The sequence below is a fragment of the Penicillium waksmanii genome (genome assembly GCF_028829765.1).
Source record: "Penicillium waksmanii strain IBT 27052 chromosome Unknown utg000007l:1.0-4314555.0:1.0-4317578.0, whole genome shotgun sequence".
Lineage (NCBI taxonomy): Eukaryota > Fungi > Ascomycota > Eurotiomycetes > Eurotiales > Aspergillaceae > Penicillium > Penicillium waksmanii.
Window position 1 is genome coordinate 1,200,228 of NW_026643253.1, and position 25,016 is coordinate 1,225,243.

The 25,016-nt window shown below is 38.6% G+C and overlaps 5 protein-coding genes across 5 annotated transcripts; 2 read left to right on the top strand and 3 right to left on the bottom strand.

The window, feature by feature from the left end:
• Window positions 1–876: 876 nt before the first annotated feature.
• Window positions 877–1,680, top strand: N7481_007301 (uncharacterized protein; the record flags this gene model as incomplete). The annotated part of the gene is made up of 2 exons (XM_057266520.1): window positions 877–879; window positions 940–1,680. 2 exons carry the CDS (start codon window positions 877–879, stop codon window positions 1,678–1,680), a joined length of 744 nt encoding a protein of 247 aa, XP_057120721.1.
• Window positions 1,681–2,233: 553 nt separating this feature from the next.
• N7481_007302 (Zn(II)2Cys6 transcription factor) lies at window positions 2,234–3,795 on the top strand (the record flags this gene model as incomplete). Its single annotated transcript, XM_057266521.1, has 2 exons — window positions 2,234–2,324; window positions 2,396–3,795. 2 exons carry the CDS (start codon window positions 2,234–2,236, stop codon window positions 3,793–3,795), a joined length of 1,491 nt encoding a protein of 496 aa, XP_057120722.1.
• A 2,063-nt stretch (window positions 3,796–5,858) lies between these two features.
• On the bottom strand, window positions 5,859–6,839 carry N7481_007303 (carbon-nitrogen hydrolase family protein; the record flags this gene model as incomplete). Its single annotated transcript, XM_057266522.1, has 1 exon — window positions 5,859–6,839. The coding sequence occupies one exon, from the start codon at window positions 6,837–6,839 to the stop codon at window positions 5,859–5,861; it is 981 nt and encodes a 326-aa protein (XP_057120723.1).
• A 980-nt stretch (window positions 6,840–7,819) lies between these two features.
• N7481_007304 (uncharacterized protein) lies at window positions 7,820–8,230 on the bottom strand (the record flags this gene model as incomplete). The annotated part of the gene is made up of 1 exon (XM_057266523.1): window positions 7,820–8,230. One exon carries the CDS (start codon window positions 8,228–8,230, stop codon window positions 7,820–7,822), a length of 411 nt encoding a protein of 136 aa, XP_057120724.1.
• Window positions 8,231–9,395: 1,165 nt separating this feature from the next.
• Window positions 9,396–11,264, bottom strand: N7481_007305 (major facilitator superfamily domain-containing protein; the record flags this gene model as incomplete). Its single annotated transcript, XM_057266524.1, has 5 exons — window positions 9,396–9,617; window positions 9,687–9,791; window positions 9,815–10,475; window positions 10,577–11,138; window positions 11,192–11,264. The coding sequence occupies 5 exons, from the start codon at window positions 11,262–11,264 to the stop codon at window positions 9,396–9,398; spliced, it is 1,623 nt and encodes a 540-aa protein (XP_057120725.1).
• Window positions 11,265–25,016: the final 13,752 nt, after the last annotated feature.

Genomic DNA, 25,016 nt, shown 5'->3' on the forward strand with positions numbered 1-25,016 from the left:
TATATACGCTAGAATGAACCTTACTTGCGCTTACGAGGTTCCGCGCCGGCTGGATCAGCAGAGTCTGACGGGCGCGGGTTCAATTAAGGTTTGTGCTAGCGCACCTGCTCTGCAAATTGAGTTAGCCTGGCCTATAATTGTAGGTGTTAAAATATCCGGGTTACTAAGATAATCATGGAGGCTGGGATCACGTGCATTCATATATAACACTATTGGTGGGTCGTCCGACCAATTCGTGGGCCCCATTAATGGGTCGACCCATGCCCAGGTCTAGTCAAAGGGGCGGAGTACTTACTGGTTGGGTCAATGGGCAGAAAACCCCGCCATTGGACAGAAAAATGCCAGGTCTAACTCCAGCGCCCGATTTTCGTTGACGGTGCGGGTATCCATATGAATCTCTTAAAATAAATTATGGTATAGTTCCATATACTACATGGGACATATGACAAGCGTGAATTATACTAAATAGCCAAGCCAATCGTACTTTCCTATTTACGTGGAATGTGCGAAAATGGGCGGGGAAGTGGACCGTCTATGGATACCCAGCGACAGTCCATGGGCCCCCAAGCCCAGTTAGCATTTAGGGCTTGCCAGCCCAAAGATGTGCGCCGCCTCAATCTCAAATGTCGGACGAGGTTCAATGACGCGGGGTGAATCGACCCACCATTGCTCCCTTCCCCTTGTTGCAGCAAACGATCCTCACGCCGAAGACGCGCCTGTTCCACCGTCGGACATCGTTATTTTGAATCTAGTGCCCTTCTTTCCCCATCACGACATGGCAAATACGACTAAGGATGGGCATACAGAGTAGCTCCGAGTGCAGCTTTGCCGGGGAAGAGAGGGATTGCTCAAACCACATATGACCGTGAGGATATCATGGTAATTGTACGGGCATCGGTTTTTCTGAATTATGGCCTTGTTTGCTGATTTTTGCTGTAGGTATGCTCCGCACTGGCAATGTACAACGCCCTCCTGCTTCTCACCCTCATCTTCGCGATATTTGAACGGCGCAGAGGCCTCTACTTCTGGAGCCTTTCCCTCGCGTCCTTTGGAATCATTCCATACTGTGTTGGCTGGCTTATTGATTTCTTTAACCTTACACCGGACTGGGCTGGTATGATTCTCGCTCAAATCGGATGGACCCTTTTGGTATCAGGCCAGTCTATGGTACTCTATTCACGATTACACCTGGTTCTCCGCGTGCTACTGTGGATGATAATCGTTAACGGCATTATTTGGCACACTTCTATTACGGTGCTTGTATTCGGATCCAATTACAGCCCCGTGCAAAACCAAGATGGGTTCAATGCCGTTTTCAACGTACTAGAAAAAGTCCAAATGACCTGTTTCTGTGTCCAGGAGTTCATACTCTCCGGGTTTTACATCTGGAAGACGTGGGAACTTCTTGGGACGACGTTTGGTTGCGAGCTACGGTTTATTCGACAGCTTTTTGCTATTAACGTCTTCATTGTTGCTATGGACATTGCTCTACTCGCTATCGAATACAAGAGTCTGTTCCTCTGGAAGCAAGGGGTTAAAGCTGTCACCTACTCCATCAAGCTCAAGCTGGAATTCGCGATTTTGGGTCAGCTTGTCGAATTCGTGAAGCATCGAGGCCGCACCGCTTCAGTTGCCTGGGGAGACAATGTTGGTGCTTGCTGCGTTCGTGGAGCTGTCTAGTAGACGACAGCAGCGCGCACGCTCTCCATAGACTGCAGCGAGACATGTACAAGAAATGATGTCCAACACATCGAATAACGTCGCCACTTCAAAGGGAGCAGGTATCCATTGTCGAAACCGGATAAGCTTGGGTTTACCGTGGATGCAACAATATTATATAATAACCGTATGGGACCAGACTTTTCGGACAGATTGTATTTAACCAGTGAAGCGGGGAGGGAATGCTCGAAGCGGCACGATCAGAACGTGCGGGTCGAATGGGACGTCGGAGATGGAATCGAACACCACCATCACCACCACCATGCAACAATCTGTATAGAGAACAGGGACGAAATGCGAGAGCGTAGAGTGTGTATTGAAGCTATTCCTGGTCTCCGAAACGAAGATATCTACCTCAGCAATCCAGAAGGGACTAGCCTGCTATTTTAGAATCGACCAATCGTAGCATTTTGCCTATATCAACCGCTTCTCCTCACTACACTAGTTATCTAGAGCCTGACATTGTCTTCCCTAAACCGTAACTTCCCTCAACAACCACCTGCATAGCTAAGACATGTTTGCAAACTTTGAGCTGTGGTCGGGTGGCATGGTCGAGCACTCGACCAAGGCAAGTCTGCCGCGATCCACAAGCGGTTGCATTCCCTGTACGTTCCTTGACCCCTGCTCTCAGCGCAACTTGCCTGGTGCCAACGGCGCTAATTACGTGTGACCAAAGGCCGCCGCGCCAAGAAAAAGTGCGACGAGAGGCGGCCGGCTTGCGGGCGCTGTGTACGGCAAAGTCGAGGAGAGTGCACTTGGCCGCGGCCTACATCCTCGCCCTCTTCCGCCACGGGCCCAGATGACGGACAGCAGCCTCAGGATGGGAGAGAGACTACTTTGTGCACAGTGAGGCCTAGCACCGTTTCTGTGCTTGGCATATGTGCCACCATGCCGGGTATCCAACCTGCGTTTGCCTGGGAGCTGATGTGCTATGCCAACCGCGCAATTCACGGCGCCTACTTTGACGATCACTACTCAATCTTTATCCCCTTACTCCCGCTGCTGGCCGAGTTTCCCTGTTATGCATACACATGGCTGGCGCTAGGGGCTGCTCAACTGGCGCAGCAACTACCGTCCGCAGAGAACCCATTGCGACTCCTGTCGCTAGAATACCACTCGCAGGCAATAGGCAGCCTGCGCCAACACCTCCACTCTGCCCCAGTACCTCAGGAATGGGCCCTGTGCTCCATGCTGCTACTTCACATTTTCGAAAAGTTTGGCGACGGGTACCGATCGCCCTCGGATACACATGTCAAGTCGGCGCGAAGCATCTTTCTCCGCCATTTCACCCATTCGCCTCCGAGAGACATGCGCCATATTCTACAGCTAGAGAGCCTGGTATACCGAGTCGCCGTTACTAGCACTTTCCGGCTAGGGCCCATGTGTTACCTGGAGGAATACTCCTCGCTGGACGAGCTCGTCGATATATGGGAGTCGTCACCGATCACTTGTGTTTTGTGGCAACATAGCCTCTGGATCGGTCTGCGGCCGCCCATACTCAATGCAGTCTTTAAGCTATCAGTCCTCCTCCGTCTCGTACCCCTCCAACCTTCGTGGAGGTCTGAGCTGGACAAGCTAGAGGGCAACTTTCAGCACTATCTTGGGCCTTATGAGGCGTGGCCTTCGCATATGGGCGACCCAGATCATCCGACGGATAGCGGTGGCAGGCCTTGCTTGTCGCTAGCAGACCAGGCCTGCGCCGCGCACTGCCTTTACGCTTATGCCTGCCACATAATCACGACCAAATTGCGGGACCCTGAGTCAACGCAGTCCAGGGATCAGGTCCGTCGAGTATCCCGCCTCGGATTCCGCCTTCTGACGTACCTGGCAAAAGCCGGGTTCCTATCACCAGTGTTGTTATGGCCAGCCACCATCATCAGTCTCGCCGCGTCGAGTCCGGAGGACCAGGATATAGCGACGCTGTACATTAACGGTCTAGCCCACAAGTCTGGATCACAGGCCATTACATCAGTAATGCGCCTTCTGCACCTTGCATGGACGAGGACCAGTAAGGAACTGCCGGCCGGAACGAATATACTATTTGACTTTGAAGCGCTCGGCGACGTTTTTATCTGAATGGCAATGAACTTGCATGGCTTTGGGCAGATGTGGGAGACCCTGAAGACAATAGACTATCTGTTCGTAAATCCAGGCAGGCTGCGGAGGATACTCGGCTCGAGGAAGCCTCTCATTCAAGTCGGGAATTGACTGCGGATGGGCGTAGCTCGAAGTGACTATTACGTCAAAACGGATCGTACACCTGTCTATCTGGCCGCGCTAGCGTTCCACCCACCCTATGGCTTTCACTACTCTGAGCGGCACTGGAAAGTCGCGATAGACAAACCGCAATGGTCCAGAGACATGCAGTCCGCTGTTGGTAACCTGACCCCGTCAGGCCTCAGCTACTGGAAGCACGTCAAGGGCCATATCATGGTCTTTCTGAACAAGGTCGAGGACCTCGTTGCCACATCAGTTCAGATCTCATCCATGACTTTGAGGCGAGCTATCGAGAGAACTATTTTGACGAGCAGTTACTCAAGAAGCGAGAACGGAGAGGAAAGATTGAGTATTTTGTTGAGTGGAAGGGTCATCCAGAGGCTGAGAATTCTCGAGAGAAGGGAGTTACGATAAGCCATGAACGAATATTAGGGTTTGAGGCAATGTAATGAATTAAATATTTGTATTGTATTTTATGAGCAGCAATCCATGTCCATCAAGGACTAAAAGTCGATATCTTCCACGTGTACGACTATTTGTCGATGGAATAAATTGCTTTTGAAGCTAGCGATGGCCTATTTCATTAGAAATCCACTCATTCGTACTAACTTCAAAACGCTAGTCATATAGAAGGTCTTTGAACTAGGCTTGCTTGTATTGCTAGCCCTTAAAGATAAGCGTTGGTGGAAGAGCCCATCCTGATACGATGATTGACTCAATTGCGGTTACCCACTCGCGATTTCCTGGCTGTAAAACTGATCTCCTACCGTAGTATTCTGATTGAGTAATCAATTTAAGAGTCGCGCAGAGACCCATCGCGAAGCCAGTCTCGTCAAAGTTATAGATGTCGTCCGCGAGGATACCGTATTGCTAAATCGTGATTTGTACGAGGTTGAACCACTCTTGAATAATCTTTGGATCTTTTTGTAGTGCCCGTAAGTAGTAATATCGTCGTGAAAACCGATATTTAAGCTGTGAATGACGTTGGATAAAGTGGTATACCCATTCTTCGCCAACAGTTTGAATTTGAATGGGGGTAGAACCACGCTTCGCGAGTAGCAAATTAGCCATTTCTCGTACGTGAACTTGTGTGAGGGCTGCTCTACGTCGGTCTAGAAATAGTATCCGCTGCTGAAGTAATTCCTCTTCAGTTTGTGTTAATTTATGTGAATTTGCGCGAGATTCAGCGCGGTTTGTACGTAGTACCGCGAAGCCGACGCGCAAGTGTACAACGGTTAACGTGGAATTGATCCACAGCCCGTCGTATAGAGCTTATTTCTTTTCTTTTAATAACATGTATTGCAAGCAAAAGGAGACCTTCTTGCTGGATTGAATCCTGGCATAACCTGACCTGATTTGGAGGCATGGTGGTGGATAGAAGATAGATGAATGCGGTAGGACGCGAAAAAGTGGTTAGGTGGTTCGCTCGCTTACATGGCTCACTCAGTTAACTAACTAACTAACAAGTAGGTATCTAACTAAAACTAGCATATGGTATTAATTTAAGTCCAATACCACCGATTTACGAATCCCATCTGCCCCATTTTAAATATTCGGATTTCCCGCATTTCTTATGAAATTAAGTCTTATAATTATATATAATTTGGCTTTATGTTGGTGGAGTTGGGATGATTCAACGGTCTGATAGAGGGATACGAAGGCGTCAAAGATACGTACTATGAATGCCGCCATCTCTCTCCTGGAGAGATGGGGGCGTAAAGGACCTACCCCACCTACTCAGCCCATCGAGTAATATGCGAATGACTCTGATACAGCTCAGGCTGGTCATCATTTACCACTTTCAATGTCTTCAATCTCGTTGAAGTTGAAGTCACGTGCAACAATTCAATCCACTCAACTTGCAATTCAAGTTGATGGACTCAATTCCATTGCAATAGCTTCTGTATTGACCACTGTTTTGTTTAATCTGTATTTATAGCCATTTTCTTAGTCTCGTACGCGAGTGGATAGTGCCAGCCAGCCGTTGCCATATCCTGCCGAACTTTATAAACGTCCTCTGCCACATTCAGAGCTTCCATTTCTATCTCGACGACACTCAAACTCTCGGCAGCACCAAGCGTAACCAGGGAACCCTGAAACGGCATCGCCACTTGGCTTTGCCCAACGTACTCCTTGCCAAGAAGATCCTTGCCGTCGGTGCTTCCCAGTGGAGCAGCGGCATTCACAAAGACGACGGCGCAGGTGTTCTCAAATGCTCGCGCCACACACACGTTCTGTAGAAACAGCGCCTCGCATGAGCTGTTGAATCGACGGCCCTCGCCGCCGTCACCGGCCACCCAGTATGATGGGCAGATGACGATGCGCGCCCCGTCGGCGATGAGAGCGCGAAAGGCCTCCGGGAAAGCTATATCCCAGCACACGAGTAGACCTACTCTACCCCACGGCGTGTCGAATGCACGGTGCGGGGACTCGGTATCAGCGGCGATATGAGGCCGCTCGGGATGCCACAGATTCTTCTTCTGGTAACGTCCAAGCAGCTCTCCGTCTGGGCCTATGAAGTATGCTACATTTGCCAGTGGCCCTGTGTGGTCGCCGGCAACTCCACCCTGCGTCTTGGGCTCGAGCAACGTCCCAGGGACAATGCCGATATGCAGCTCCTTTGCCAGCGTTTGGTAGCGCTTCAGGTGCTCGGCGGATTGCCGTGTGGCTGCCTTGGGATCCTGCAGTTGTTCGTAAAACGCTGCGAGGTGGTACTCGGGCAGGACTGCAATACTGGCACCATCCTGGGCAGCGTTGCGGATGTACTCGGCCGCGCGGTTGAAATTGCTGGACAGGTCGTCTGGCTGTGCGTCTGGATTAATTGATGTGTACTTGAGGGCAGTTGGAAGGTAACAGACGTGAGAGTGGAGTTGCACTAGGGCAATCTTTAGTTTGGAAGCCATTGCGCTGAAGTGTATCGGAAGGTCGTCAAACTTGCGTCGTTGGAGATCCACGAGGGTAACAAGCAGCAGTACATAGTAACAAGTCGCACTTGAAACACCGGGGGGCAGTTACATTTATACCCGTTCCTATCTGATATTGGACTGGCTCGCACCTCGGCTCGCCCCCCTGGCATAAGGCCACTTACTCGACCAGAGTCCAATAACAAAAAGTTACAAACCCTTGATCGGACCCGTGGGGCACGCGTCGCTAGAGCGAAACATGGATACCGCCCGACAACAGCGGCAAACGGCAATGCGTGCACGTCAAAAAGGACACAGGAAAGCACGCAAAGCACACGAGATGATATGGTAATAGCACGGCAGCTTCCGTCTCCACAGGGCACTTGCGCCTCACGAGTGCCACTAATCCAGACAGGGAGAGCCGCCGCACTAATCCAAACAAGAACAGCCACCGCACTAATCTAAACAGGAACAGCCGCCGCACTAATCCAAACAAGAACAGCCGCCGTACTACTCCAAACAAGAACAGCCGCCGCACTAATCCAAATAAGAACAGCCGCCGCACTAATATCCAGACACTCAACATCTCCAACTTCCACCCGTCAGCGGCAACTCAGCCGTACAATGTACATAGTCGCTCAGCTGGCCAAGCCGTTTTGCCAGCAAAGGAGCACCAGACAACATCATGTTTGCCAACTTTTAGCTGTGGTCAGGCGGCATGGTCGAACACTCGGCCAAGTCCCGCCGACCGCGGTCCAACCGGGCCTGCCTCACATGTAACTGTTGTAAACTCAGCGTCTTGGCCGCAGTCTCCTAACCCCACACCGCACTAGGAAGAAGTGTGATGAGTAGTAGCCGGTTTGCGGGCATTGCATGCGTCAAGGCCGGTGCGAGTGCGCTTGGCCACGACTCGGATCGTCGTGCTTCCCCGGGGTAATCCAGAGGCGTAGATCCTGCCCATCGCGGAAACTGGATCTACACTATGCGCCCCGAGGCCCGTGATACCCGCCACACCATCGGCTTATTATGCGAACAGCTTCACCGCTTGATGCATTGGCCATTTGGTTAAACCAGACCAGCGCCACTGTGGTCCTCAGACGGCCAGATATGCCCTGGCTCCGACCAGCTCCGTGTGGGAATTGTTCCGGCATGCCAACCGCGCCATTCACGGCGATTACGTCGACGACTTCGACGACCGCCTCGCCCTTCTCGGGCCTAGTCTTCCTATCATTGCCGAGTTTCGGCCATATATGAACCCGTGGCTGGCACTGGATGGCAACCGTTCCCTCAGATCGCCCAGCAGGAGTCTGCGACGAACAGTCGATGGCGAGACACGGCGATGCAATTCCACTCGGAGGCAGTCCGCGGACTGTAGGAGCACCTGCGATCATATTCTGTATCCCAAGGATGGGCACCTTTCGCTGTGCTTCAATCGCGAATATTCGAGAAGCTTGGCGAATATCACTAGGCTCCGTCAGACGCACATGCCGAGTCAGCCTATAGCGTCTTCATCACAAGCTTCGCCACCTTCTCCTTCCAATATACTTCATATATTGCAGCTTGGGGGCTTGACATATCGTTGATACGCTATCAGTCCTCCTTTGATGATGAGTGCCTCTCGAAGGTGTGTTTTCAGACCCTTCTGGAATTGTGCTATGGCTGTGATATCGGGTATGCCAAGCTGGGTCGATAGTTGATTAAATTCTAAAGCGTACAACTGTACATACGCTTTTTGGTGGCAGTCGGTGTATTTGTGCGATGCTTGGCTCAACTTCACCGTTTCAGTGAGACCGAATGTGGCTCGGACTCTATCTACAAACTCGTTGTAGTCACTCAGCAGGTCAGGGTTGTCGCGTAGTTGTTGTGTCAACCACTGGAGGGCTGCGCCGCGAAATGTTGACGCTAGGCTGGCTGATTTCTCCTCGCTCGTCGTGTTTTGGTCAACGAGGTTCTTGACGTGAATATACGTGAGCACGTCGTCAAGCTGGTTTGGTTTGCCGTAGAACAATACGGGCTTGGATATCTCGTCATTTACTCTGACGGGTGATGCTTCGACTGCTGTAGTCGGTATTCCTGTAACTTGGGCTCGGTAGGTGTCGTTCCTATTTTTCCCAATGACTGGTTCCGTAAAGGAAGTGCTCGTCCGATGGGCTGCTTCGTGCTTCGGCTCTTCAATGGTTCGGTGATCAAGCGAGATTCCTCAGGCGATGCGTACGATACTGATGATGCTTCTGATCCCGGCGGTAACTATACTACAATAGCGTTGCTTTTTCTGCCAAGTTCTGCTTTCCTGTCGTAGTATTCTCGGTGTGACATGTCACTCTCTTGCAGATGGTCAAAGATAGGGTCAAAGTCCTGTCATTGTTTGACCATAAAGGTCATCATTACTCGGGCTCCCCCACCCCCGTTTATATAATAATTCTAGACTAGATGGTGCCATGCCTAATGCGGATAGTCTTTCGGTGTTCTTACCGCCGATGATGTGTTCGTAGCTGTTGGGGCACCACGGGGCGCGGACGTTCGCGCCTCTATTGGCTCCCGTGAATCACACTGCTTTTATGCCATAGCAAGGTATCGTGCCGCAGTCCACTCTCTGCATCGGCGGCCCCAGATAATCATCGGCACCGTGAGCAAGCTAACGGCAATGCAGAGACAGCCAGAAAGGGTAATCGTGTTATACAGGCCCATCCTCGCAATCCAGGGACTCAAACACATGGCAGTGAGAGTGCCAAAGCCGTTGCGGACAAGCATGACAGCGATGGTTGCATCACCAATTACCTACAGGACGTACGCGGTCATTAGTCTGTCCCCGGCGGCAGGGTATGACGATCGAGATCTTTTACTTACATCTCTGTACGAGTCCATGAGATATACGACGACAACATTGCTCAGGGCTACGCTGCCAAAGCCAAAGATTCCCAAGCCAACAGCGGGGATATACCATGACATGCCCTATATAACCTGTCAGCGGCCACATCTCGCAAGCTAGGAAGATTCGTGTAGCCTGCCTGTGAAACAGAGAACCCAAACATGAAGTACCCAGCAGGTGTAATTAGAATAGCAGGCAGAGCAAGCCATAGACGCATTTCGGGCTCGTAAACTCCACCGTTTCGTCTCGCGAGCCATTGAATACTGTAATCGGACAACTGCCCACCGAAGAAACCACCTAGAATGGAGCCGATGAAGGTGGGGATGTTGAGGAGCCCCACACCTGAAGAGGAGAAGTTGTATGGAGGCAAAGTGAAGTATATCGCTTGCACATTTAGCAGGATGGCAAGCCAGGCAAGCAGTGACCCGTACACCAGGGCGACAAACGCAACTCCGGGAAAGGTAAAAAGAATGATAAAGGGCCGGTAGATATGTATGAAGAGCGCACTACTCCCACCACTAGCACTAGCTGTGGTGAAGAGCGACATCCGTTGCCAATATGATTTGAGTGGAATTTCGGCTAGCGTGTTGCTTTGTTCCATATGTAACGTGTCTGCGTCAGTGATTTTGCTTTTCCGGACTTGCTCAATGCCATCAACGTCGTCCGGAATGTCACCTCGAACCATGGGTGTATATACGGTTTCCTCGTAGCAAAAAGCAAACAAGAACAGTGTCACTCCAGCTAGAATAGAGCTCCACCACCATATCCTAGATTCCAATACAACGTGTCAGCTTCGACATTTACACAGGAGGAAGAGAATGACCTGGGGAGAGAGGAGGCAGGACGGAATGATCACGCATTTGCTTACCAGCGCCAGCCTTGTGAAGCGGCAGAGTAACCAGCTGCAACAGGCGCCAGGTAAGTACCGGTGATTATCATTATAGTGAGAATGTTTGTCCGCGAGCCGCGCTGGTGCACGAAGAACAAGTCGGCTATCGTCATTGCGCATATTGTCTCAGTGATTGAGCCTGCCAACCCGGAGACTATGTTGAACCCGAACAAGTCGCCAATGGTCCGCATACGCGCCTGCCAGATGGTCGTCCCTACCATGATGACGATGCTGAGGAGATAAACGGGACGCCGACCGAACTTGAATGCAAATGGGATGAACATGATAGCGCCAATTGCTAAGCCAGCAGTGGAGACGGCAAAGGATTGATTGAGTTCTTCCCACGAAAAGCCAAGCTCTTCGTGAAGTTGGCCATAGACAACCGTGCCAATATCGATGATGGTATAGACAATCAAAGCATAGAAGCAAACAAGGGCGAAATTGACATTTTTTCGCGAGCGCGACCAGTTCAGCGGTTCATTCGGGTCATCGCTCGGGACCGGTTGTAAAATGACCCGCCCGTCTTGTCGGTGGCCGGAGACTGTTCCACTGTAAGGTAATGGACAGGATGGTTCAGGAGGATGCCTCGCTTACGGTCTTCTAGCTGCACGGTGCCTGGCGGGAACGGCCTCGTGTCGGATCTCTCTATATCGAGGCTGAGGGGCATGGCGATGTGCTGGAAGATCTCCCGATGATGTTATGTTAATAATGAGAAAAATATAGTTGGGTTTGGCAACAGGATAGAAGAATTTCCTTATGAGACCCGTTCAAAAGCGTGTAGATACGTGGTGGTATATATATTAATGCGCGGGACTCCACTTCCCTTACAGATGGATCCGACCATTTCTCGGGACTCCCAGACTTTTGATGTTTTAGTTTTAGCGTGTCGGGAGGCTTATTCAGTCCTAGCGTAGGACGCACTGCGGATGTTGCGCGTTGTGGGGAAAGTGGGTATATGCGGGGACAAAGCAAGGACACTACTCTGCGAGGGCCATGGCTAACATTCCCAGTTCAGAGGAAGACATCGGAGAGGGTCTTCGTCAAAGAGTACATCGACGACGCTCATTCCCCGCCCACCCTTCTGCCATGCACGTTCCAACAGCCGTTCAACCAACGCAGAGCCCCGTGATCCAGCTAGGTGCTCCAGACGGCTGAGGTATGCCGCCACTATGGGTTGATCTTCCACGGTCGATGCTGCGAGGCCGATGATGCTTGCCAGATGAGCACAGTTTGTACGAACTCGGCCTTCATGCTTCCTCCGCCTCGTGGCAGAGACAGCTCGAACGACGTGTGATTGCTTTCAAATGACAGCCATCGCTCCATACGCGTCAAGACTAATCTAGCGAAAGGACTGTATTATCTCGCGGGTGATCATTCGTGAACCGCCAGCTGTAGTCTGATTGGCGAGAGTTTTTAGTAGCGAGGTGGCAATTTTAAAGTCGCATCTTCGGAATAAAATTAATGTGCAGTACGCTTCGAGTACTCGGTCTGCTCAGATGTTCAATTCTGCTCAATCTCTGCAATTCCTATTTCACTAGAGCTTCGGGGAATTAAACATGCGAACTGTTCCCAGGTCGTTCAATTGATCTTTTGAAGAGGGGTCTTTCAAGATTAACATCATGATACCTCCGTATCAATGGTGTCGGGGCTCGGAGCAGACGGATATCCCGAAGTTTTCAAGTTTTTAAGAGCTTTCACATACGAGCTGCTAGAACCTGCTGGTGATCATCCACAGAAACTCATACCGTGCGCCTTGCATTGCTTTAGATTAACTAGTCCAACTGCCTAGTAATGGTCAAATCAATACGCCGCGACCACCTACAAGTACTCGATATCAACATTTGAGTTCTTCGGCATGCTCCACAACTCCCGTGAGTGAAGCAACGTCCACCTTCAGACTATCGCGACGTTGCATTCCTTGATTCAAGACCATGTGCCGGGCTTGCTTTGGCGACATGTGCGTTCCTTTCTCGAAGCTTGATTCGAAAAAATTGTCGATTTGTTCAAGAGAGAGCCCTGCTGTCTCAATGTAGAAGAACCAAATGAATGGTACAAATGCAAGGTTGAAGCACGCAAAGACTAGATAGAATTTTCATCCTAGGTTTGATATACCTGTTGCTACTCGTCAGCAAATGCATTCATCGGCTTTGCCCCTATCGCAAGTCCCAATAACCCAGTGGGTTCCTATTTCAACCTATTTTAGTATAATTTATTCATAAATTTTATACAGAGGTCCATCCAAAAAGTATTGTGCAGCGCACATACCACTATTAAATTACACTAATATACTAGATAGTATTTACCTACCCTCCTTATATTTGTTCCCTCCTTCTAATTTAATAACCTTCTTAATATACGTCAGGATACGCTTAATCTAAGCCTGAATCTTTTCCTGCGGGAGATCTTGCCAGGTTTGATTCTATACAGTAATTACTTTCTGTCTAGACTTAGGTACTCCTTTTTTTGTAGTCTTCTGCTTTATCTAAGGCTGTACAGGCTTAACTATATTAAGATTAGGTGAATTAGGATACTAAAATAAGCGTTGTACCTTAGTAGCGTTAAATATATATTGTTAAATATAATAATTATACGCTAGAGCTTTATCTTCTTATATAAATATCTTTGGTTATTTAATAGTGTATTCCTTAGTAAAGAGAAAAAGCTTTAGTATAAGAATTATTTTTTAATAGCAATACTAATTAATTCTGTCCTTAGATCCTTATAAAAGCTTACTGTAATAGTTACTAAGTTGTCAGGCTAGAGACCTGTGACTAGGCAAGGATATCGGACAGTGGAGATCAGATTGGACAGTTAATACAGAGACTGATTCTTAAGAAGATCAAGAATCCTGAATACTTATAGGATCTTAAATATATTTAGGGTTCGGATAGTTAAAGAGATTATTATATAGCTAAAGATAAAGATTATACTAAAGCTAGGAATAGAGATAATAATAATAATAATTCTAGAAGTATTATCAATATTATTCTTAGTCTTTATTCTCTTTAAGATTAAATTACCTATTCTTTATTTACCTTCTATATTAAATATATAGCTAAAGTAGTTCTTTATTCTTCTATTAAATATTATTCCTATAATTAAATATAACTGGGATTATTCTAACTTAATTATCTATACTCTATATAAAAAAGATAGAAAGACTTATTTTTAGATATAAGACTCTTCTAATTTATATTTAATTTAATACTAATTTATTTTAGATACTTTATAGAATTTATAATAATTTATACTAACTTTAGTTAATCTTTAACTAAGTCTATAAAGTTTAGGATAGTAGTACTATTATTATAATTATTAATAATATTATATTTATTTAGAATATAAAAAATAAGACTATAGCTATAGAGAGATCTATTTATCTTCTAGTATTAATTTAAAAAATAATCTTTATCTATCTTTTTTAGTATAAGCTTTATTTTAATATATAGAATATAGATTAAGCTATAGAGAGATATACAATATTTATTATTAAATAATAATAAAAATTAAATACTAAGACTAGCTTATTTTCTATTTAGCTCTCTAATTATTTTAGTAATCTTTTATAGCTATAGATTAATAATACTAATTTTAATCTCTAATAAAATACTATTTAATTCTTTTTCTTAGAGATTATAGTAGGGTTTAAATATAATATAACTCTAAATAATATTATTTTAATTCTAGCTATAGTATAGATTATTAACTAGATTAAAATATTTATAGATTTATATAGGCTTTTATAGTAGTCTTTATTCTTTATCTTATTTATTTTTTTTTCTTTTATAGTGAAATAGCCTTATTTAGTAGAAATCTAATAGCTTTTTTTAGTATTAATTTAGATATAGTTTAAAGAAGTATAATAGTTACTAAGTTATCAGGCTAGAGACCTATAACTAGGCAAGGATATCAGACAGTAGAGATCAGATTAGATAGTTAATACAGAGACTGACTCTTAAGAAGATTAAGAATCTAGAATATTTATAGGATCTTAAGTATATTAGGGTTTAGGTAGATATTAATATATAGGTAACTTAAAGAAGATTTATCTATAAATTAGCCTTAAGAGTCTGGGGTATTATATACTTTGAATCCTATAATAATTTATCCTTTTCTCTTAAAGATAGTTAACTTAACTATTAATAAAGGTTAAAGTTAGGTTAGATAATCTAAGCTAAATAGTATTATCTTATATAAAGGCCTAGGGTAGGTACTGCTTTAGGTATATTTATATATAGATATAAATAAAGTAATATAATCTCTTTAATATCTTTAAGATAAAAGCTTCTATCTTTCTGTTCTTAACTCTTACTTTTCTCTTATCTTTATCTTATCTTATCTCTTTCTTTTATTGTTAAATTATAATCTTTTACTATATCTGCTACTGTTAGTTCTACTATTACTGAATTTAGTGGTTCTTCTTCTATAAGTACTGTTTATTTTCTTAGTAGTTATTAGGGTAGTTATTATATAGCTAAAGATAAATATTATACTAAAGCTAGAGATAGAGATAGTAATAATAATAGTCTTAGAAGTATAGCTAGTATTATCCTTAGTCTTTATTCTCTCTATAATTAAATTATCTATTCTTTATTTATCATTTATATTAAGTATTGTAGTGGGGGAATCACTCTGGCGATATCAGGTAACGTTATAGGCCTTAGGCCTTACCTTTATACAGTATATAAGCTCTTGACGATAGTTAACTTATATAATCTATCTACCTTTCGGGTTACTAATATTATTTACGTTATTTCGGATTACTAGTATTTGAGCAAGGGCTCGAATGCTCTGAATACTGTTTTCTCAGTAGGGTACTGCTTTATCTACTACTCTCTCTCCTATACTCTTTAAGTATAGTGGTTTTGTTCTCTTATAATTAACCCGTCTGCTTAACAGACTGCCAGTAAGCTTTTCCATCTTATATATGGCGTCCCCGGGAAGGCTTGATTAATAAGGGTAGCTATAATAAGGGTAGCTAAAAACAAGAGTAATACTATTATAAGAGTAGGCACTGTATTCAACCCTAAGAGAATACGATAGTAATTAAACATATCACAAAGGGTAAAGAGCAGTATAATCCTAGGTAGGATTAGCCAATTAAATATTTGAAATATCGGCTAAAAAGGATATTAGAGTATCCCCTTCCGCTAAGTATATATAGTTTCTATGATTAACGCTTGCTGATTAGTATACCAGAGATGCTATAATACTAAAGGGAATCCTATGAATAATACCAGGTCAACTATATAAGATAGCAGTTTGTAGATATCCTAGTATTAGCTATATCTAGTATTCAGTACTATCTAATATTCTGTTATTATTTACGTTGTGTTATATACTAGGGAAGAGAGATAATCCCTCGTCAGGAAGTAAGGTATCAGATTCGTCTGAATTATTATTAAAAGGACTGCTGTTAGAATAGTAACTATTATCAACTGTATCGTTATTATTATTATCGTTACTGAGTACTGTATCTACTATTCTTTATTCTGTTTCCCTATCTTTATCTGTTTCTGTTTCCCTATCTTTATCTGTTTCTGTTTCTGCCTTAGAATTATCCTATCAGACTGAGTTATTTTCTGATACTGTATTATTTTATTCTTTTTGTTCTTCTGTATCTTGTTTTTCTGTAGGAAAATAATCCTCGGTAACTATAGCTACCAACGAAGATAGTAATAATAATAAACCTTCTAGTAATATAGCTATACCTATTACCGCTATAGAGTAATTAACATAGCTCTGTAAACCTCTGCCTGAATTATCTAAATCAGCTATTAATAATCCCTCTTATCCTATAAGCCCTCTTCTATATATTAAACCTATATTAGCTATACTACTACCGCTATTACTGTCGCTACTGCTACTGCCACTACTATAAGTTGAATATCTGCCAGAAGCCCTATATACACTACAGTATATAATATCTTACTCTCCTCCTCTACTGCTAATACTAATACCTATAATATATCTGATACCTATTCCTAATATACTAGATACTCCTGCCTTTAATAAAGCTAATACTTTAGAGTTTCTGAGAAAGCTAGAGGATATATATAAGCAGAGCAGTATTATTTATTATATAGTTATTATAGATTTACTCCTACAGTACTGCTTATAAACTATATACAGATAGGTTAAGAATCAGGATATATAGAAGGAAAGAGATTAGCTAATATTTAGGAAGATTTTCTAGATAATTATTATAACTAGGATAATAAATAACTAAGATATAATAAGTAGTATCTTAATAAGCTTATAAATAGTAATTAATCTATAAATAATAAAATTAGGCGCTATCTAAGCAAATTTTATAAGGTTTCTATAGAGGTATTCCTGCTTAGCTATCTAAGTAATAGAGAACAGACAGATCTGCTGCTTAGAGGTCTTCCTAAGAAGTAGTAATTAAGGATCCTAAAGTATTACACTCTGAAAGCATATTTGTATAGAGATAAAATCTTATACAATAAGGTATATAAGCAGATACAGACTAATCTATATATTAAAATAGAGGTTTATCAGAAGATTAAAAGGAAAAGGATTAATACAGTATCTAAGCAGCAGTCAGTATTATAATAGATAAAACCACTATTACTACTATTATTATTACAACTGCTACTACTTAATATTCAGCAATCTTAAACCTAGCATCAGTATAGCATTTTGTGCTTTATAAATAAGATATACCAGCTACCCTAAGGTAGTTTTAAGCAGGATATTATTTTCCAGCAGAAAAATAGGAGTCTTATTGCCTTAAAACTCTATTCATATTATTTCTTTTTATTTTGTTTCTTTAACTAAGGGACGGTTAAGTTCTCAGGGAGGGTAATATATAGTAGGGAAATCACTCTGGCGATGTTAGGTAACGTTATAGGCCTTAGGCCTTACCTTTATACAGTATATAAGCCCTTAACGATAGTTAACTTATACAATCTATCCACCTTTCGGATCACCAATATTATTTACGTTATTTTGGATTACTAACATTTAAGCAAGGGCTCGAATGCTCTGAATACTGTTTTCTCAGTAGGGTACTGCTTTGTCTACTACTCTCTCTCCTGTACTCTTTAAGTATAGTGGTTTTGTCCTCTTGTGATCAACCTGTCTGCTTAACAGACTGCCAGCGAGCTTTCCCATCTTACAGTATATAGCTAAAGTAGCCCTTTATTTTCCTATTAGTATTATTTCTATAATCTAATATAATTAGGATTATTCTAACTTAATTATCTATATTCTATATAAAAGAGATAGAAAGACTTACTTTTAGATATAAGATTCTTCTAATTTATATTTAATTTAATACTAATTTATTTTAGATACTTTATAGAATCTATAGTAATTTATACTAACTCTAATTAATCTTTAACTAGATATATAAAGTTTAGGGTAGTAGTATTATTATTATAATTATTAATAGTACTATATCTATTTAGGGTATAGAAAGTAAGACTATAGCTATTAAAGAATCTACTTATCTTTTAGTATTATTTTAAAAAATAATCTCTATCTATCTTTTTTAGTATAAGCTTTATTTTAATATATAGAATATAGATTAAGCTATAGAGAGATATACTATACTTATTATTAAATAATAAAAAAAGTTAAATACTAAAGCTAGATTATTTTCTATTTAGCTCTTTAGTTATCTTAATAATCTTCTATAGCTATAGATAGGCATCGCCAGAACCCACTATAACCCGGACCCAACCCAACCCAACCCAACCCAAAATAGGTTTTAGGTCGAATACCATAACCCATTGATGGGTTTTGGGTTATCACCCATAACCCAAAACCCAATTAGGAACCCAGTGGGTTCCTATGTTAGTGTAAACAAGGCAAACATACCAAGCTTTTAAATACAGTATATATTAGTGCTGTTTTTAGGCCTTATATATAGGTATTTTAAGTTTTTTATCTAATATTATTATTATTCTATATCTAATATATATATATTATATATTAAAAGGCTAAAAAGTAGTATATTTAAAAATAAAATAAATTACAGAGCTCTATAGTAAAGATAGTGGTATACCCTACTAGGTAATATATATATCTTTACAAAAAGTCTTTATTTTCTAATAACTCTTTTATTACTGTATATTTTAGTCCTAAACTTTAAATATACAATGATTAATACTATATATATATATCTATATAAAATCTTAGTATCTAAATCCTTCTAGAAAAAAAGATATAAATCAAGTATTAAAATACACTACATAAAATTTATGAATAAATCATACCAAAATAGGTTGAAATAGGAACCCACTGGGTTATTGGGTTTAACCCATTAGGTTTTGGGTTAGGTTATAATATAGCTCCTATAACCCAAAATGGGTTATAGCGATGCCTAGCTATAGATTAGTAATACTGATTTTAATCTCTAATAAAGTATTATTTAGTCCTTTTTCTTAGAGATTATAGTAGGGTTAAATATAATATAACTCTAAATAGTATAATTTTAACTCTAGCTATAGTATAGATTATTAACTAGATTAAAATATTTTTAGATTTATATAAGCTTCTATAGTAGTTTTTATTCTTTATCTTATTTATCTTTTTTTTATAGTTAAATAGCTTTATTTAGTAGAAGTCTAATAGCTTTTCTTTTTAGTATTAATTTAGATATAGTTTAAAGAAGTTTTAGAGATATTTTATTATTATTAGAATAGTTTTTTAAGTTTATTTCTTTCTAAACAAAGATATTTTATTTTTTATATTTTCTAAGTACTCTATAGATTTTTATTAGTTATATTCTCAGGATTATTTAGTCTATTTTATATAGTAGTAGAGTACTTTATTAAAGATTTTTTTAGTTTAAATCTTCTTAACTTTTTATTTTTCTTTATCTTTAAGTTTTAGTATTAGTATTAGTAAATTATCTTTATTTTAGCTATTCTATAGCTTAAGAAAAGAAATAGAGAAGATATTATATAGTCTTAAATACTTTATTAGTAATATAATATAGTATACCTAAGTACTAATTTTTATAAGGATATAGAAAAATCTAATTTACTAAAGAAATAATTTTTTTCTTTAGCTTTAAAGTAGAGATTTTTTATTAAAAAAAATATAAGGTTTCTAACTTTAAAGTTCTTTAGCTTATAGGTCTTATTATATAACTTCTACTATACTTTCTATATAATTTAAAGCTTTTTTATAGTCTTTTTATAAATATTTTAAAGATAAATTATCTACTTTTTAGTATCTAAGATTTCTTTTTTAAATATTTTTTCTAAGGCTTAGACTTAGAAGTTAGAATTATATCTTAATAGTATATAGAAAGAGGTTTTATTAGTAGATATATTAATAGTATTATTATATATAAACTATACTATCTTAAGAAGTTAAGCCTAATTTAATTATTCTCTATTAATAAAATATCTAAAATAATCTTCTAGAACCTAGTTAAGTCTTTCTGTCTATCTGTTAGTTTAGGAATAGAATATAGTAGAGAATTATAGCTTAATCTTAGAATAATAATAGAGTTATAATTAGAATCTACTTATAAAGATAAGTCTTTAATTAGATATAATTTCTTTTAGATTTCTATATTTAAGTTTAATTTAATTAAAGAAAAATTTAGTAAGGTTTTCTACTAATATTATTATTAATATAGAGAAAATTAGAAAAATTTTATAAGTTAATAGATAATTATTAGAATTATATTATATTTTTTATCTTTAAAGATTATAATAAGAAGTTCTATAATAAAATCTATACTTAGCTCTATAAATAGCTAATAGAGAATTAAAAAAGATTAGAGTTCTTTATAAGGTTAATACCTTAGTACTTTAACTCTTTAATATATTAGGTATATTTAGGTATTACTAGAACCTACTATAACCCAGACCTAACCTAACCTAACCTAACCTAAAATAGGTTTTAGGTTATTACCTATAACCTAAACCCCACCTATAACCTATTTAGGAACCTAGTAGGTACCTATTTTAGTCTTAAAATTTAAATATATAATAATTAATACTATATATATATATATATAGGATCCTAGTATCTAGATTCTTCTAGAAAAAAAAGAGATAAATTAAGTATTGAAATATACTATATAAAAATTATAAATAAATTATATAAAAATAGGTTAAAATAGGTACCTATTAGGTTAGGTTTTAGGTCAGTATCTCTAACCTAAAATAGGTTATAGCGATACCTAGGTATATTATAATATATTTTTATATATTCTTTAGTAGCTTTTCCTAATAGAATTTTCTTTTTAATAGTTCTTCTGTATATATTTTTCTAAAATATTCTATAAGTTATTTATTATAGTAAAGTTTAATTAGTTTTTACCTTAGAGTTTCTATAATAGAGATATAGAGATATTCTTTATAATACAGAAGCTTTTTAGAGTTAATACTCTAATATTTTCTCTATAGAATATTTTTCTAGATTATATTAATTCTTTTTTAGATTATCTTATCTTTATCTTAGAGTTTTTTAATTAATTATTTTAGTTTTCTTAGAGATTTATCTATAAGTAGATATTTATTTATAGTTATAGTAAATATTATTTAAGAGAGTATAAATTAAAAGTAATTTAAAATCTTATAATATATTATATTATAGCCCTAACTTAGGAGAAACTTAGTTATATTATAACCCTAACTTAGGAAATCTTCTTTATTATCCTTTAGATCTAAATAATTAGCTTTACTAAACTTATCTATAGTTTTCCCTAGATCTTTCTGATCTATAGGGATAATAGTATTATTTTAAATTTAGTTTAGCTCTAACTTTAGATTACTGGCTAAGCTACTTATAGTTAGAGAGAAAGATAGTAATAGACTTCTATAGACTAATATAGTTATAATTATTAATCTTTACTTTTCTTTACTTTTTTTTTTAGATAGTCTTATACCTATAGAAAACTACTATACTTTTATAAATAATATAGCTATAATTTACTTATAAATTAGGCCTAATATCTCCTTAGTTAGTAGAGGCTTCTTTTTACTAAAAGTTTAGAATAATTTATCTACTAAATTTATCTTATCTAATAATAATAGATTATAAAATTAAAAGATATTAAGAATAAATATTATTAAGATTATTTTTTATTAATCTTTAGTTAATCTATAAATAACTTAAATTATAATAGTTAATTAAAACTTTAACTTAATACTAATTTTTCTTAAGATATTAATACTAATATTTAAATAAATAATTAATTATAAATAGTTTTTAATCTAATATTATATAGTTTTATTCTATAGATAAAGATTTTTTTAATTAGAAGATAATAAAATATTATATTTCTTAATTATTTAGTTATAAAAATTTTAAGCTATTCTAAAATCTAATATATTAATCTTAAGTTAGATAGATTTTTTTAGATTAAAGTATTATAAGAGAAATATAGTTAAAAAAGTATTAATAAGATCTTAAAATATTTTTAATTTATTGTTATTTAGCTTAATATTCTTTAGTTTTTTTTATCTTTATTTTCTTTAAAAAATTATATAAATAATAATATAATTATAGAGTATATTTTAATAAATCTTTAATAAAAATTATAGAATCTTAGAAAGATTTAGATATTTCTATAGAATATAGGCTACTTTTATTTTTAGATAATTTAAATTTATTCTAGATCTATAGAGATACTATTTTAACTAATAATAAAGCTAAAGAATTTAACTTTTTTATAGAATTAATATTTAGAGGCTTTAATAAATAGCTAAACTTTTTTTAGTCTTTTAAATATAAAACTAAAGTATTCTATATACTTTTTATAGATTTTAGAGAAGATAAAAATATTATTTCTATATATAATATAAATAATAGTAAGACTAAATAATATATCTATATATTTAAAATACCTATATTTTATATAGAAAGCTATTTTTTATTTTTATTTTTCTTAAATATAGATCTAATAGTATATTTTATATATTAATTTTACTAAGATATCTAGCCCTAAAAAGGTAGTTAAAGATCTTTAATATAAAAGATAAAAAATACTAATTTTCAATAAAAATTTTATTTAATTCTTAATAATTAATATAGAGATAACGTAATTCCCGGTTGCGCCGTACACCCGGTCGTCCCGTACACTTTCCCCCAGTAGAACATTTCAAAATTGATTATTTCCACCAAAACGCATTGAATTTACTATGAATGACGATTCTTACAATGGTTAATCTTATGGCCAATCTCCCAACACCTACTACACCTAGGTGGTGCCCTCCGTGCTGGCCTAATTGGTTGACTAGGCAATTCAACCTCCGTCTGCGAATCTACCTTATTGCCTTCTACTGGCTGGTCTAGCTGCTCAACTAGCTGTATAGCTTCTTGAATAGTTAATCCCTCTTCGCAGGGTATCTGCCTAGTTGACTGATTGCGTTTTCTAGCTATCCTCTCATTGGCTATACGCAGATTTGCGTTATCCTCCGCAAGTAGTGCAGTGTTATATAACGCTATTATATGGCCCTTGATAATCTGATCTAGAAGGATCTTTGATGGCGTAGGAGGGCTATTTGATCGTTGCTTTAGTAATTGCTTAAGCGAAGATACTTGCTTATGTAATTATACGATTATCCTTGGCATCTTTGGTATAAAATAGCTAGATCTGCTGTTTGGTCGGCTACCTTATGGTGACAGAGTATATAGAGAGATATTCAGCTTTAAAAGAACCTTCTTAGGATCTAATAGTACTAGACCACTAGCTATAAAGCTATTTTTAATAGTAGGATTGGTTGATTAGAACGCTTCTAGCCGTGCGTGCTGGTAATCCACTAGAAAATCTTGCTTATCGATATAGTTATATCCTCAGCGGGTAAGATCGCTTACAAAACGCCTGTATGCCTTCTTTAATAGTGCAAAATATCCAACATCTAGTAGCTGTAGTAGATGAGATAAATGTATAGGCATACAAAGTAGGATAATATTGTTTTCTATACAGATTTGGTCGAATTAAGGTATAAGATAGCTACCATAGCCATTAAGAATCAGTAGTCAAAATCGCCTACGTATACATGAATTCGTATATAGGATAAAGATCTTTTGTAACCAGCGTAGGCCAATCTTATTGGTAGTCTAGCTATTATCAGAGACTTCTATTTGCCACTCTTTAGGTAGGTTGTCGTTAAACCATCCTGCTATAGCTACTTTGCCTTTGAAGATTATACATAGCGGTAGTAAATAGCCATCTACACAGATAGTCTTGATCGCAGTAACCCACTTACGATTTCCTGGTTATAGAAGAGATCTCCGACCGTAGTATTCAGCGTGGGTGACTACCTTCTGTGAAGATATAAGACCCATTACGAAGCCTGTTTCATTAAAGTTATAGATATCCTCTGATTATATACCGTTTTCGTCAATAACGCTTTGTACGGTCGCAAACCACTGCTGAATTGATTTTGGATCTTCGTTTAGGGCTCTTTGGTAGTCGTATCTTCGAGAGAAGCAAGATCAAAGCTCATCACAGCGTTTAATAAAGAACGATAGCCAATTCTTCCCAACAGTAGACGGAGGGTGGTCACCGTACGCAGCCAGTAGAATATTAGCCATTTCTCCTACAGTAGCCGGTCTAGGGGATGCACCACGTAAATCCATAGAGAGTATCCATTCAGTAAGCGAATCCTCTTCTAATTAGGTCAATTTATGGCGAGATAGGCAAGAATTAACGCGTGTAAGTACACCTTTCGCGCGGTCGGCTAAGGTTGTATGAGGTATTTCGTATAGCTTCGCTGCCGCGCGGATAGATTTAACGCGGCCATTTTGAATATCAGCAAGGGCCAGCAGGATCTTGCCTTCCTGATGGGCTAATTTCTGCGAAGATTCAGAGCGAATTGGTGGCATGATGGGTGGTTAAAGGTAGTGTATTGGTAGGAAGACGCGATTTTCAATGGGGTGTACGGGACGACCGGGAATTACGTTATAGTTCTCTATTTTTTTTATATATATAAATAAGATAGGTATATTAGCTAGGCTTTTTAATAGTCTAAATTACTTATTTACTAGACTTTTATTAAAATACTTCTATAACTTTATAAGTTCTATTTAAAAAAATAGATTAGGTTATATAGAGATAATATATTTTCTTTAAGCTTAATAAGTAGTTGGTCTTCTTTTATAGTAGTATAATCTTAGAGTTTTATATTTTAAATATATTCTAAAATACTAATAATTTAGGAAAGATAAAGTCTTAACTTATTATTAATTTCTCTTCTTTTTCTAAGAAAAGCTAGACTTTTTTAGGTATTTTAATAACTATAAAAATATAAGTTTAATTTCTATATACTTTTATAAACTAATAAGGCTTTAATTATTCTATTTTCTTCTTTTTATATTTAAACTACTATTATTTCTGCTATAGAGCTAATATAATTATATTTAATAATAATACTAAGGATCCTAATTAATAATAATATAAAAATATAAAAACTCTTATTTAGTT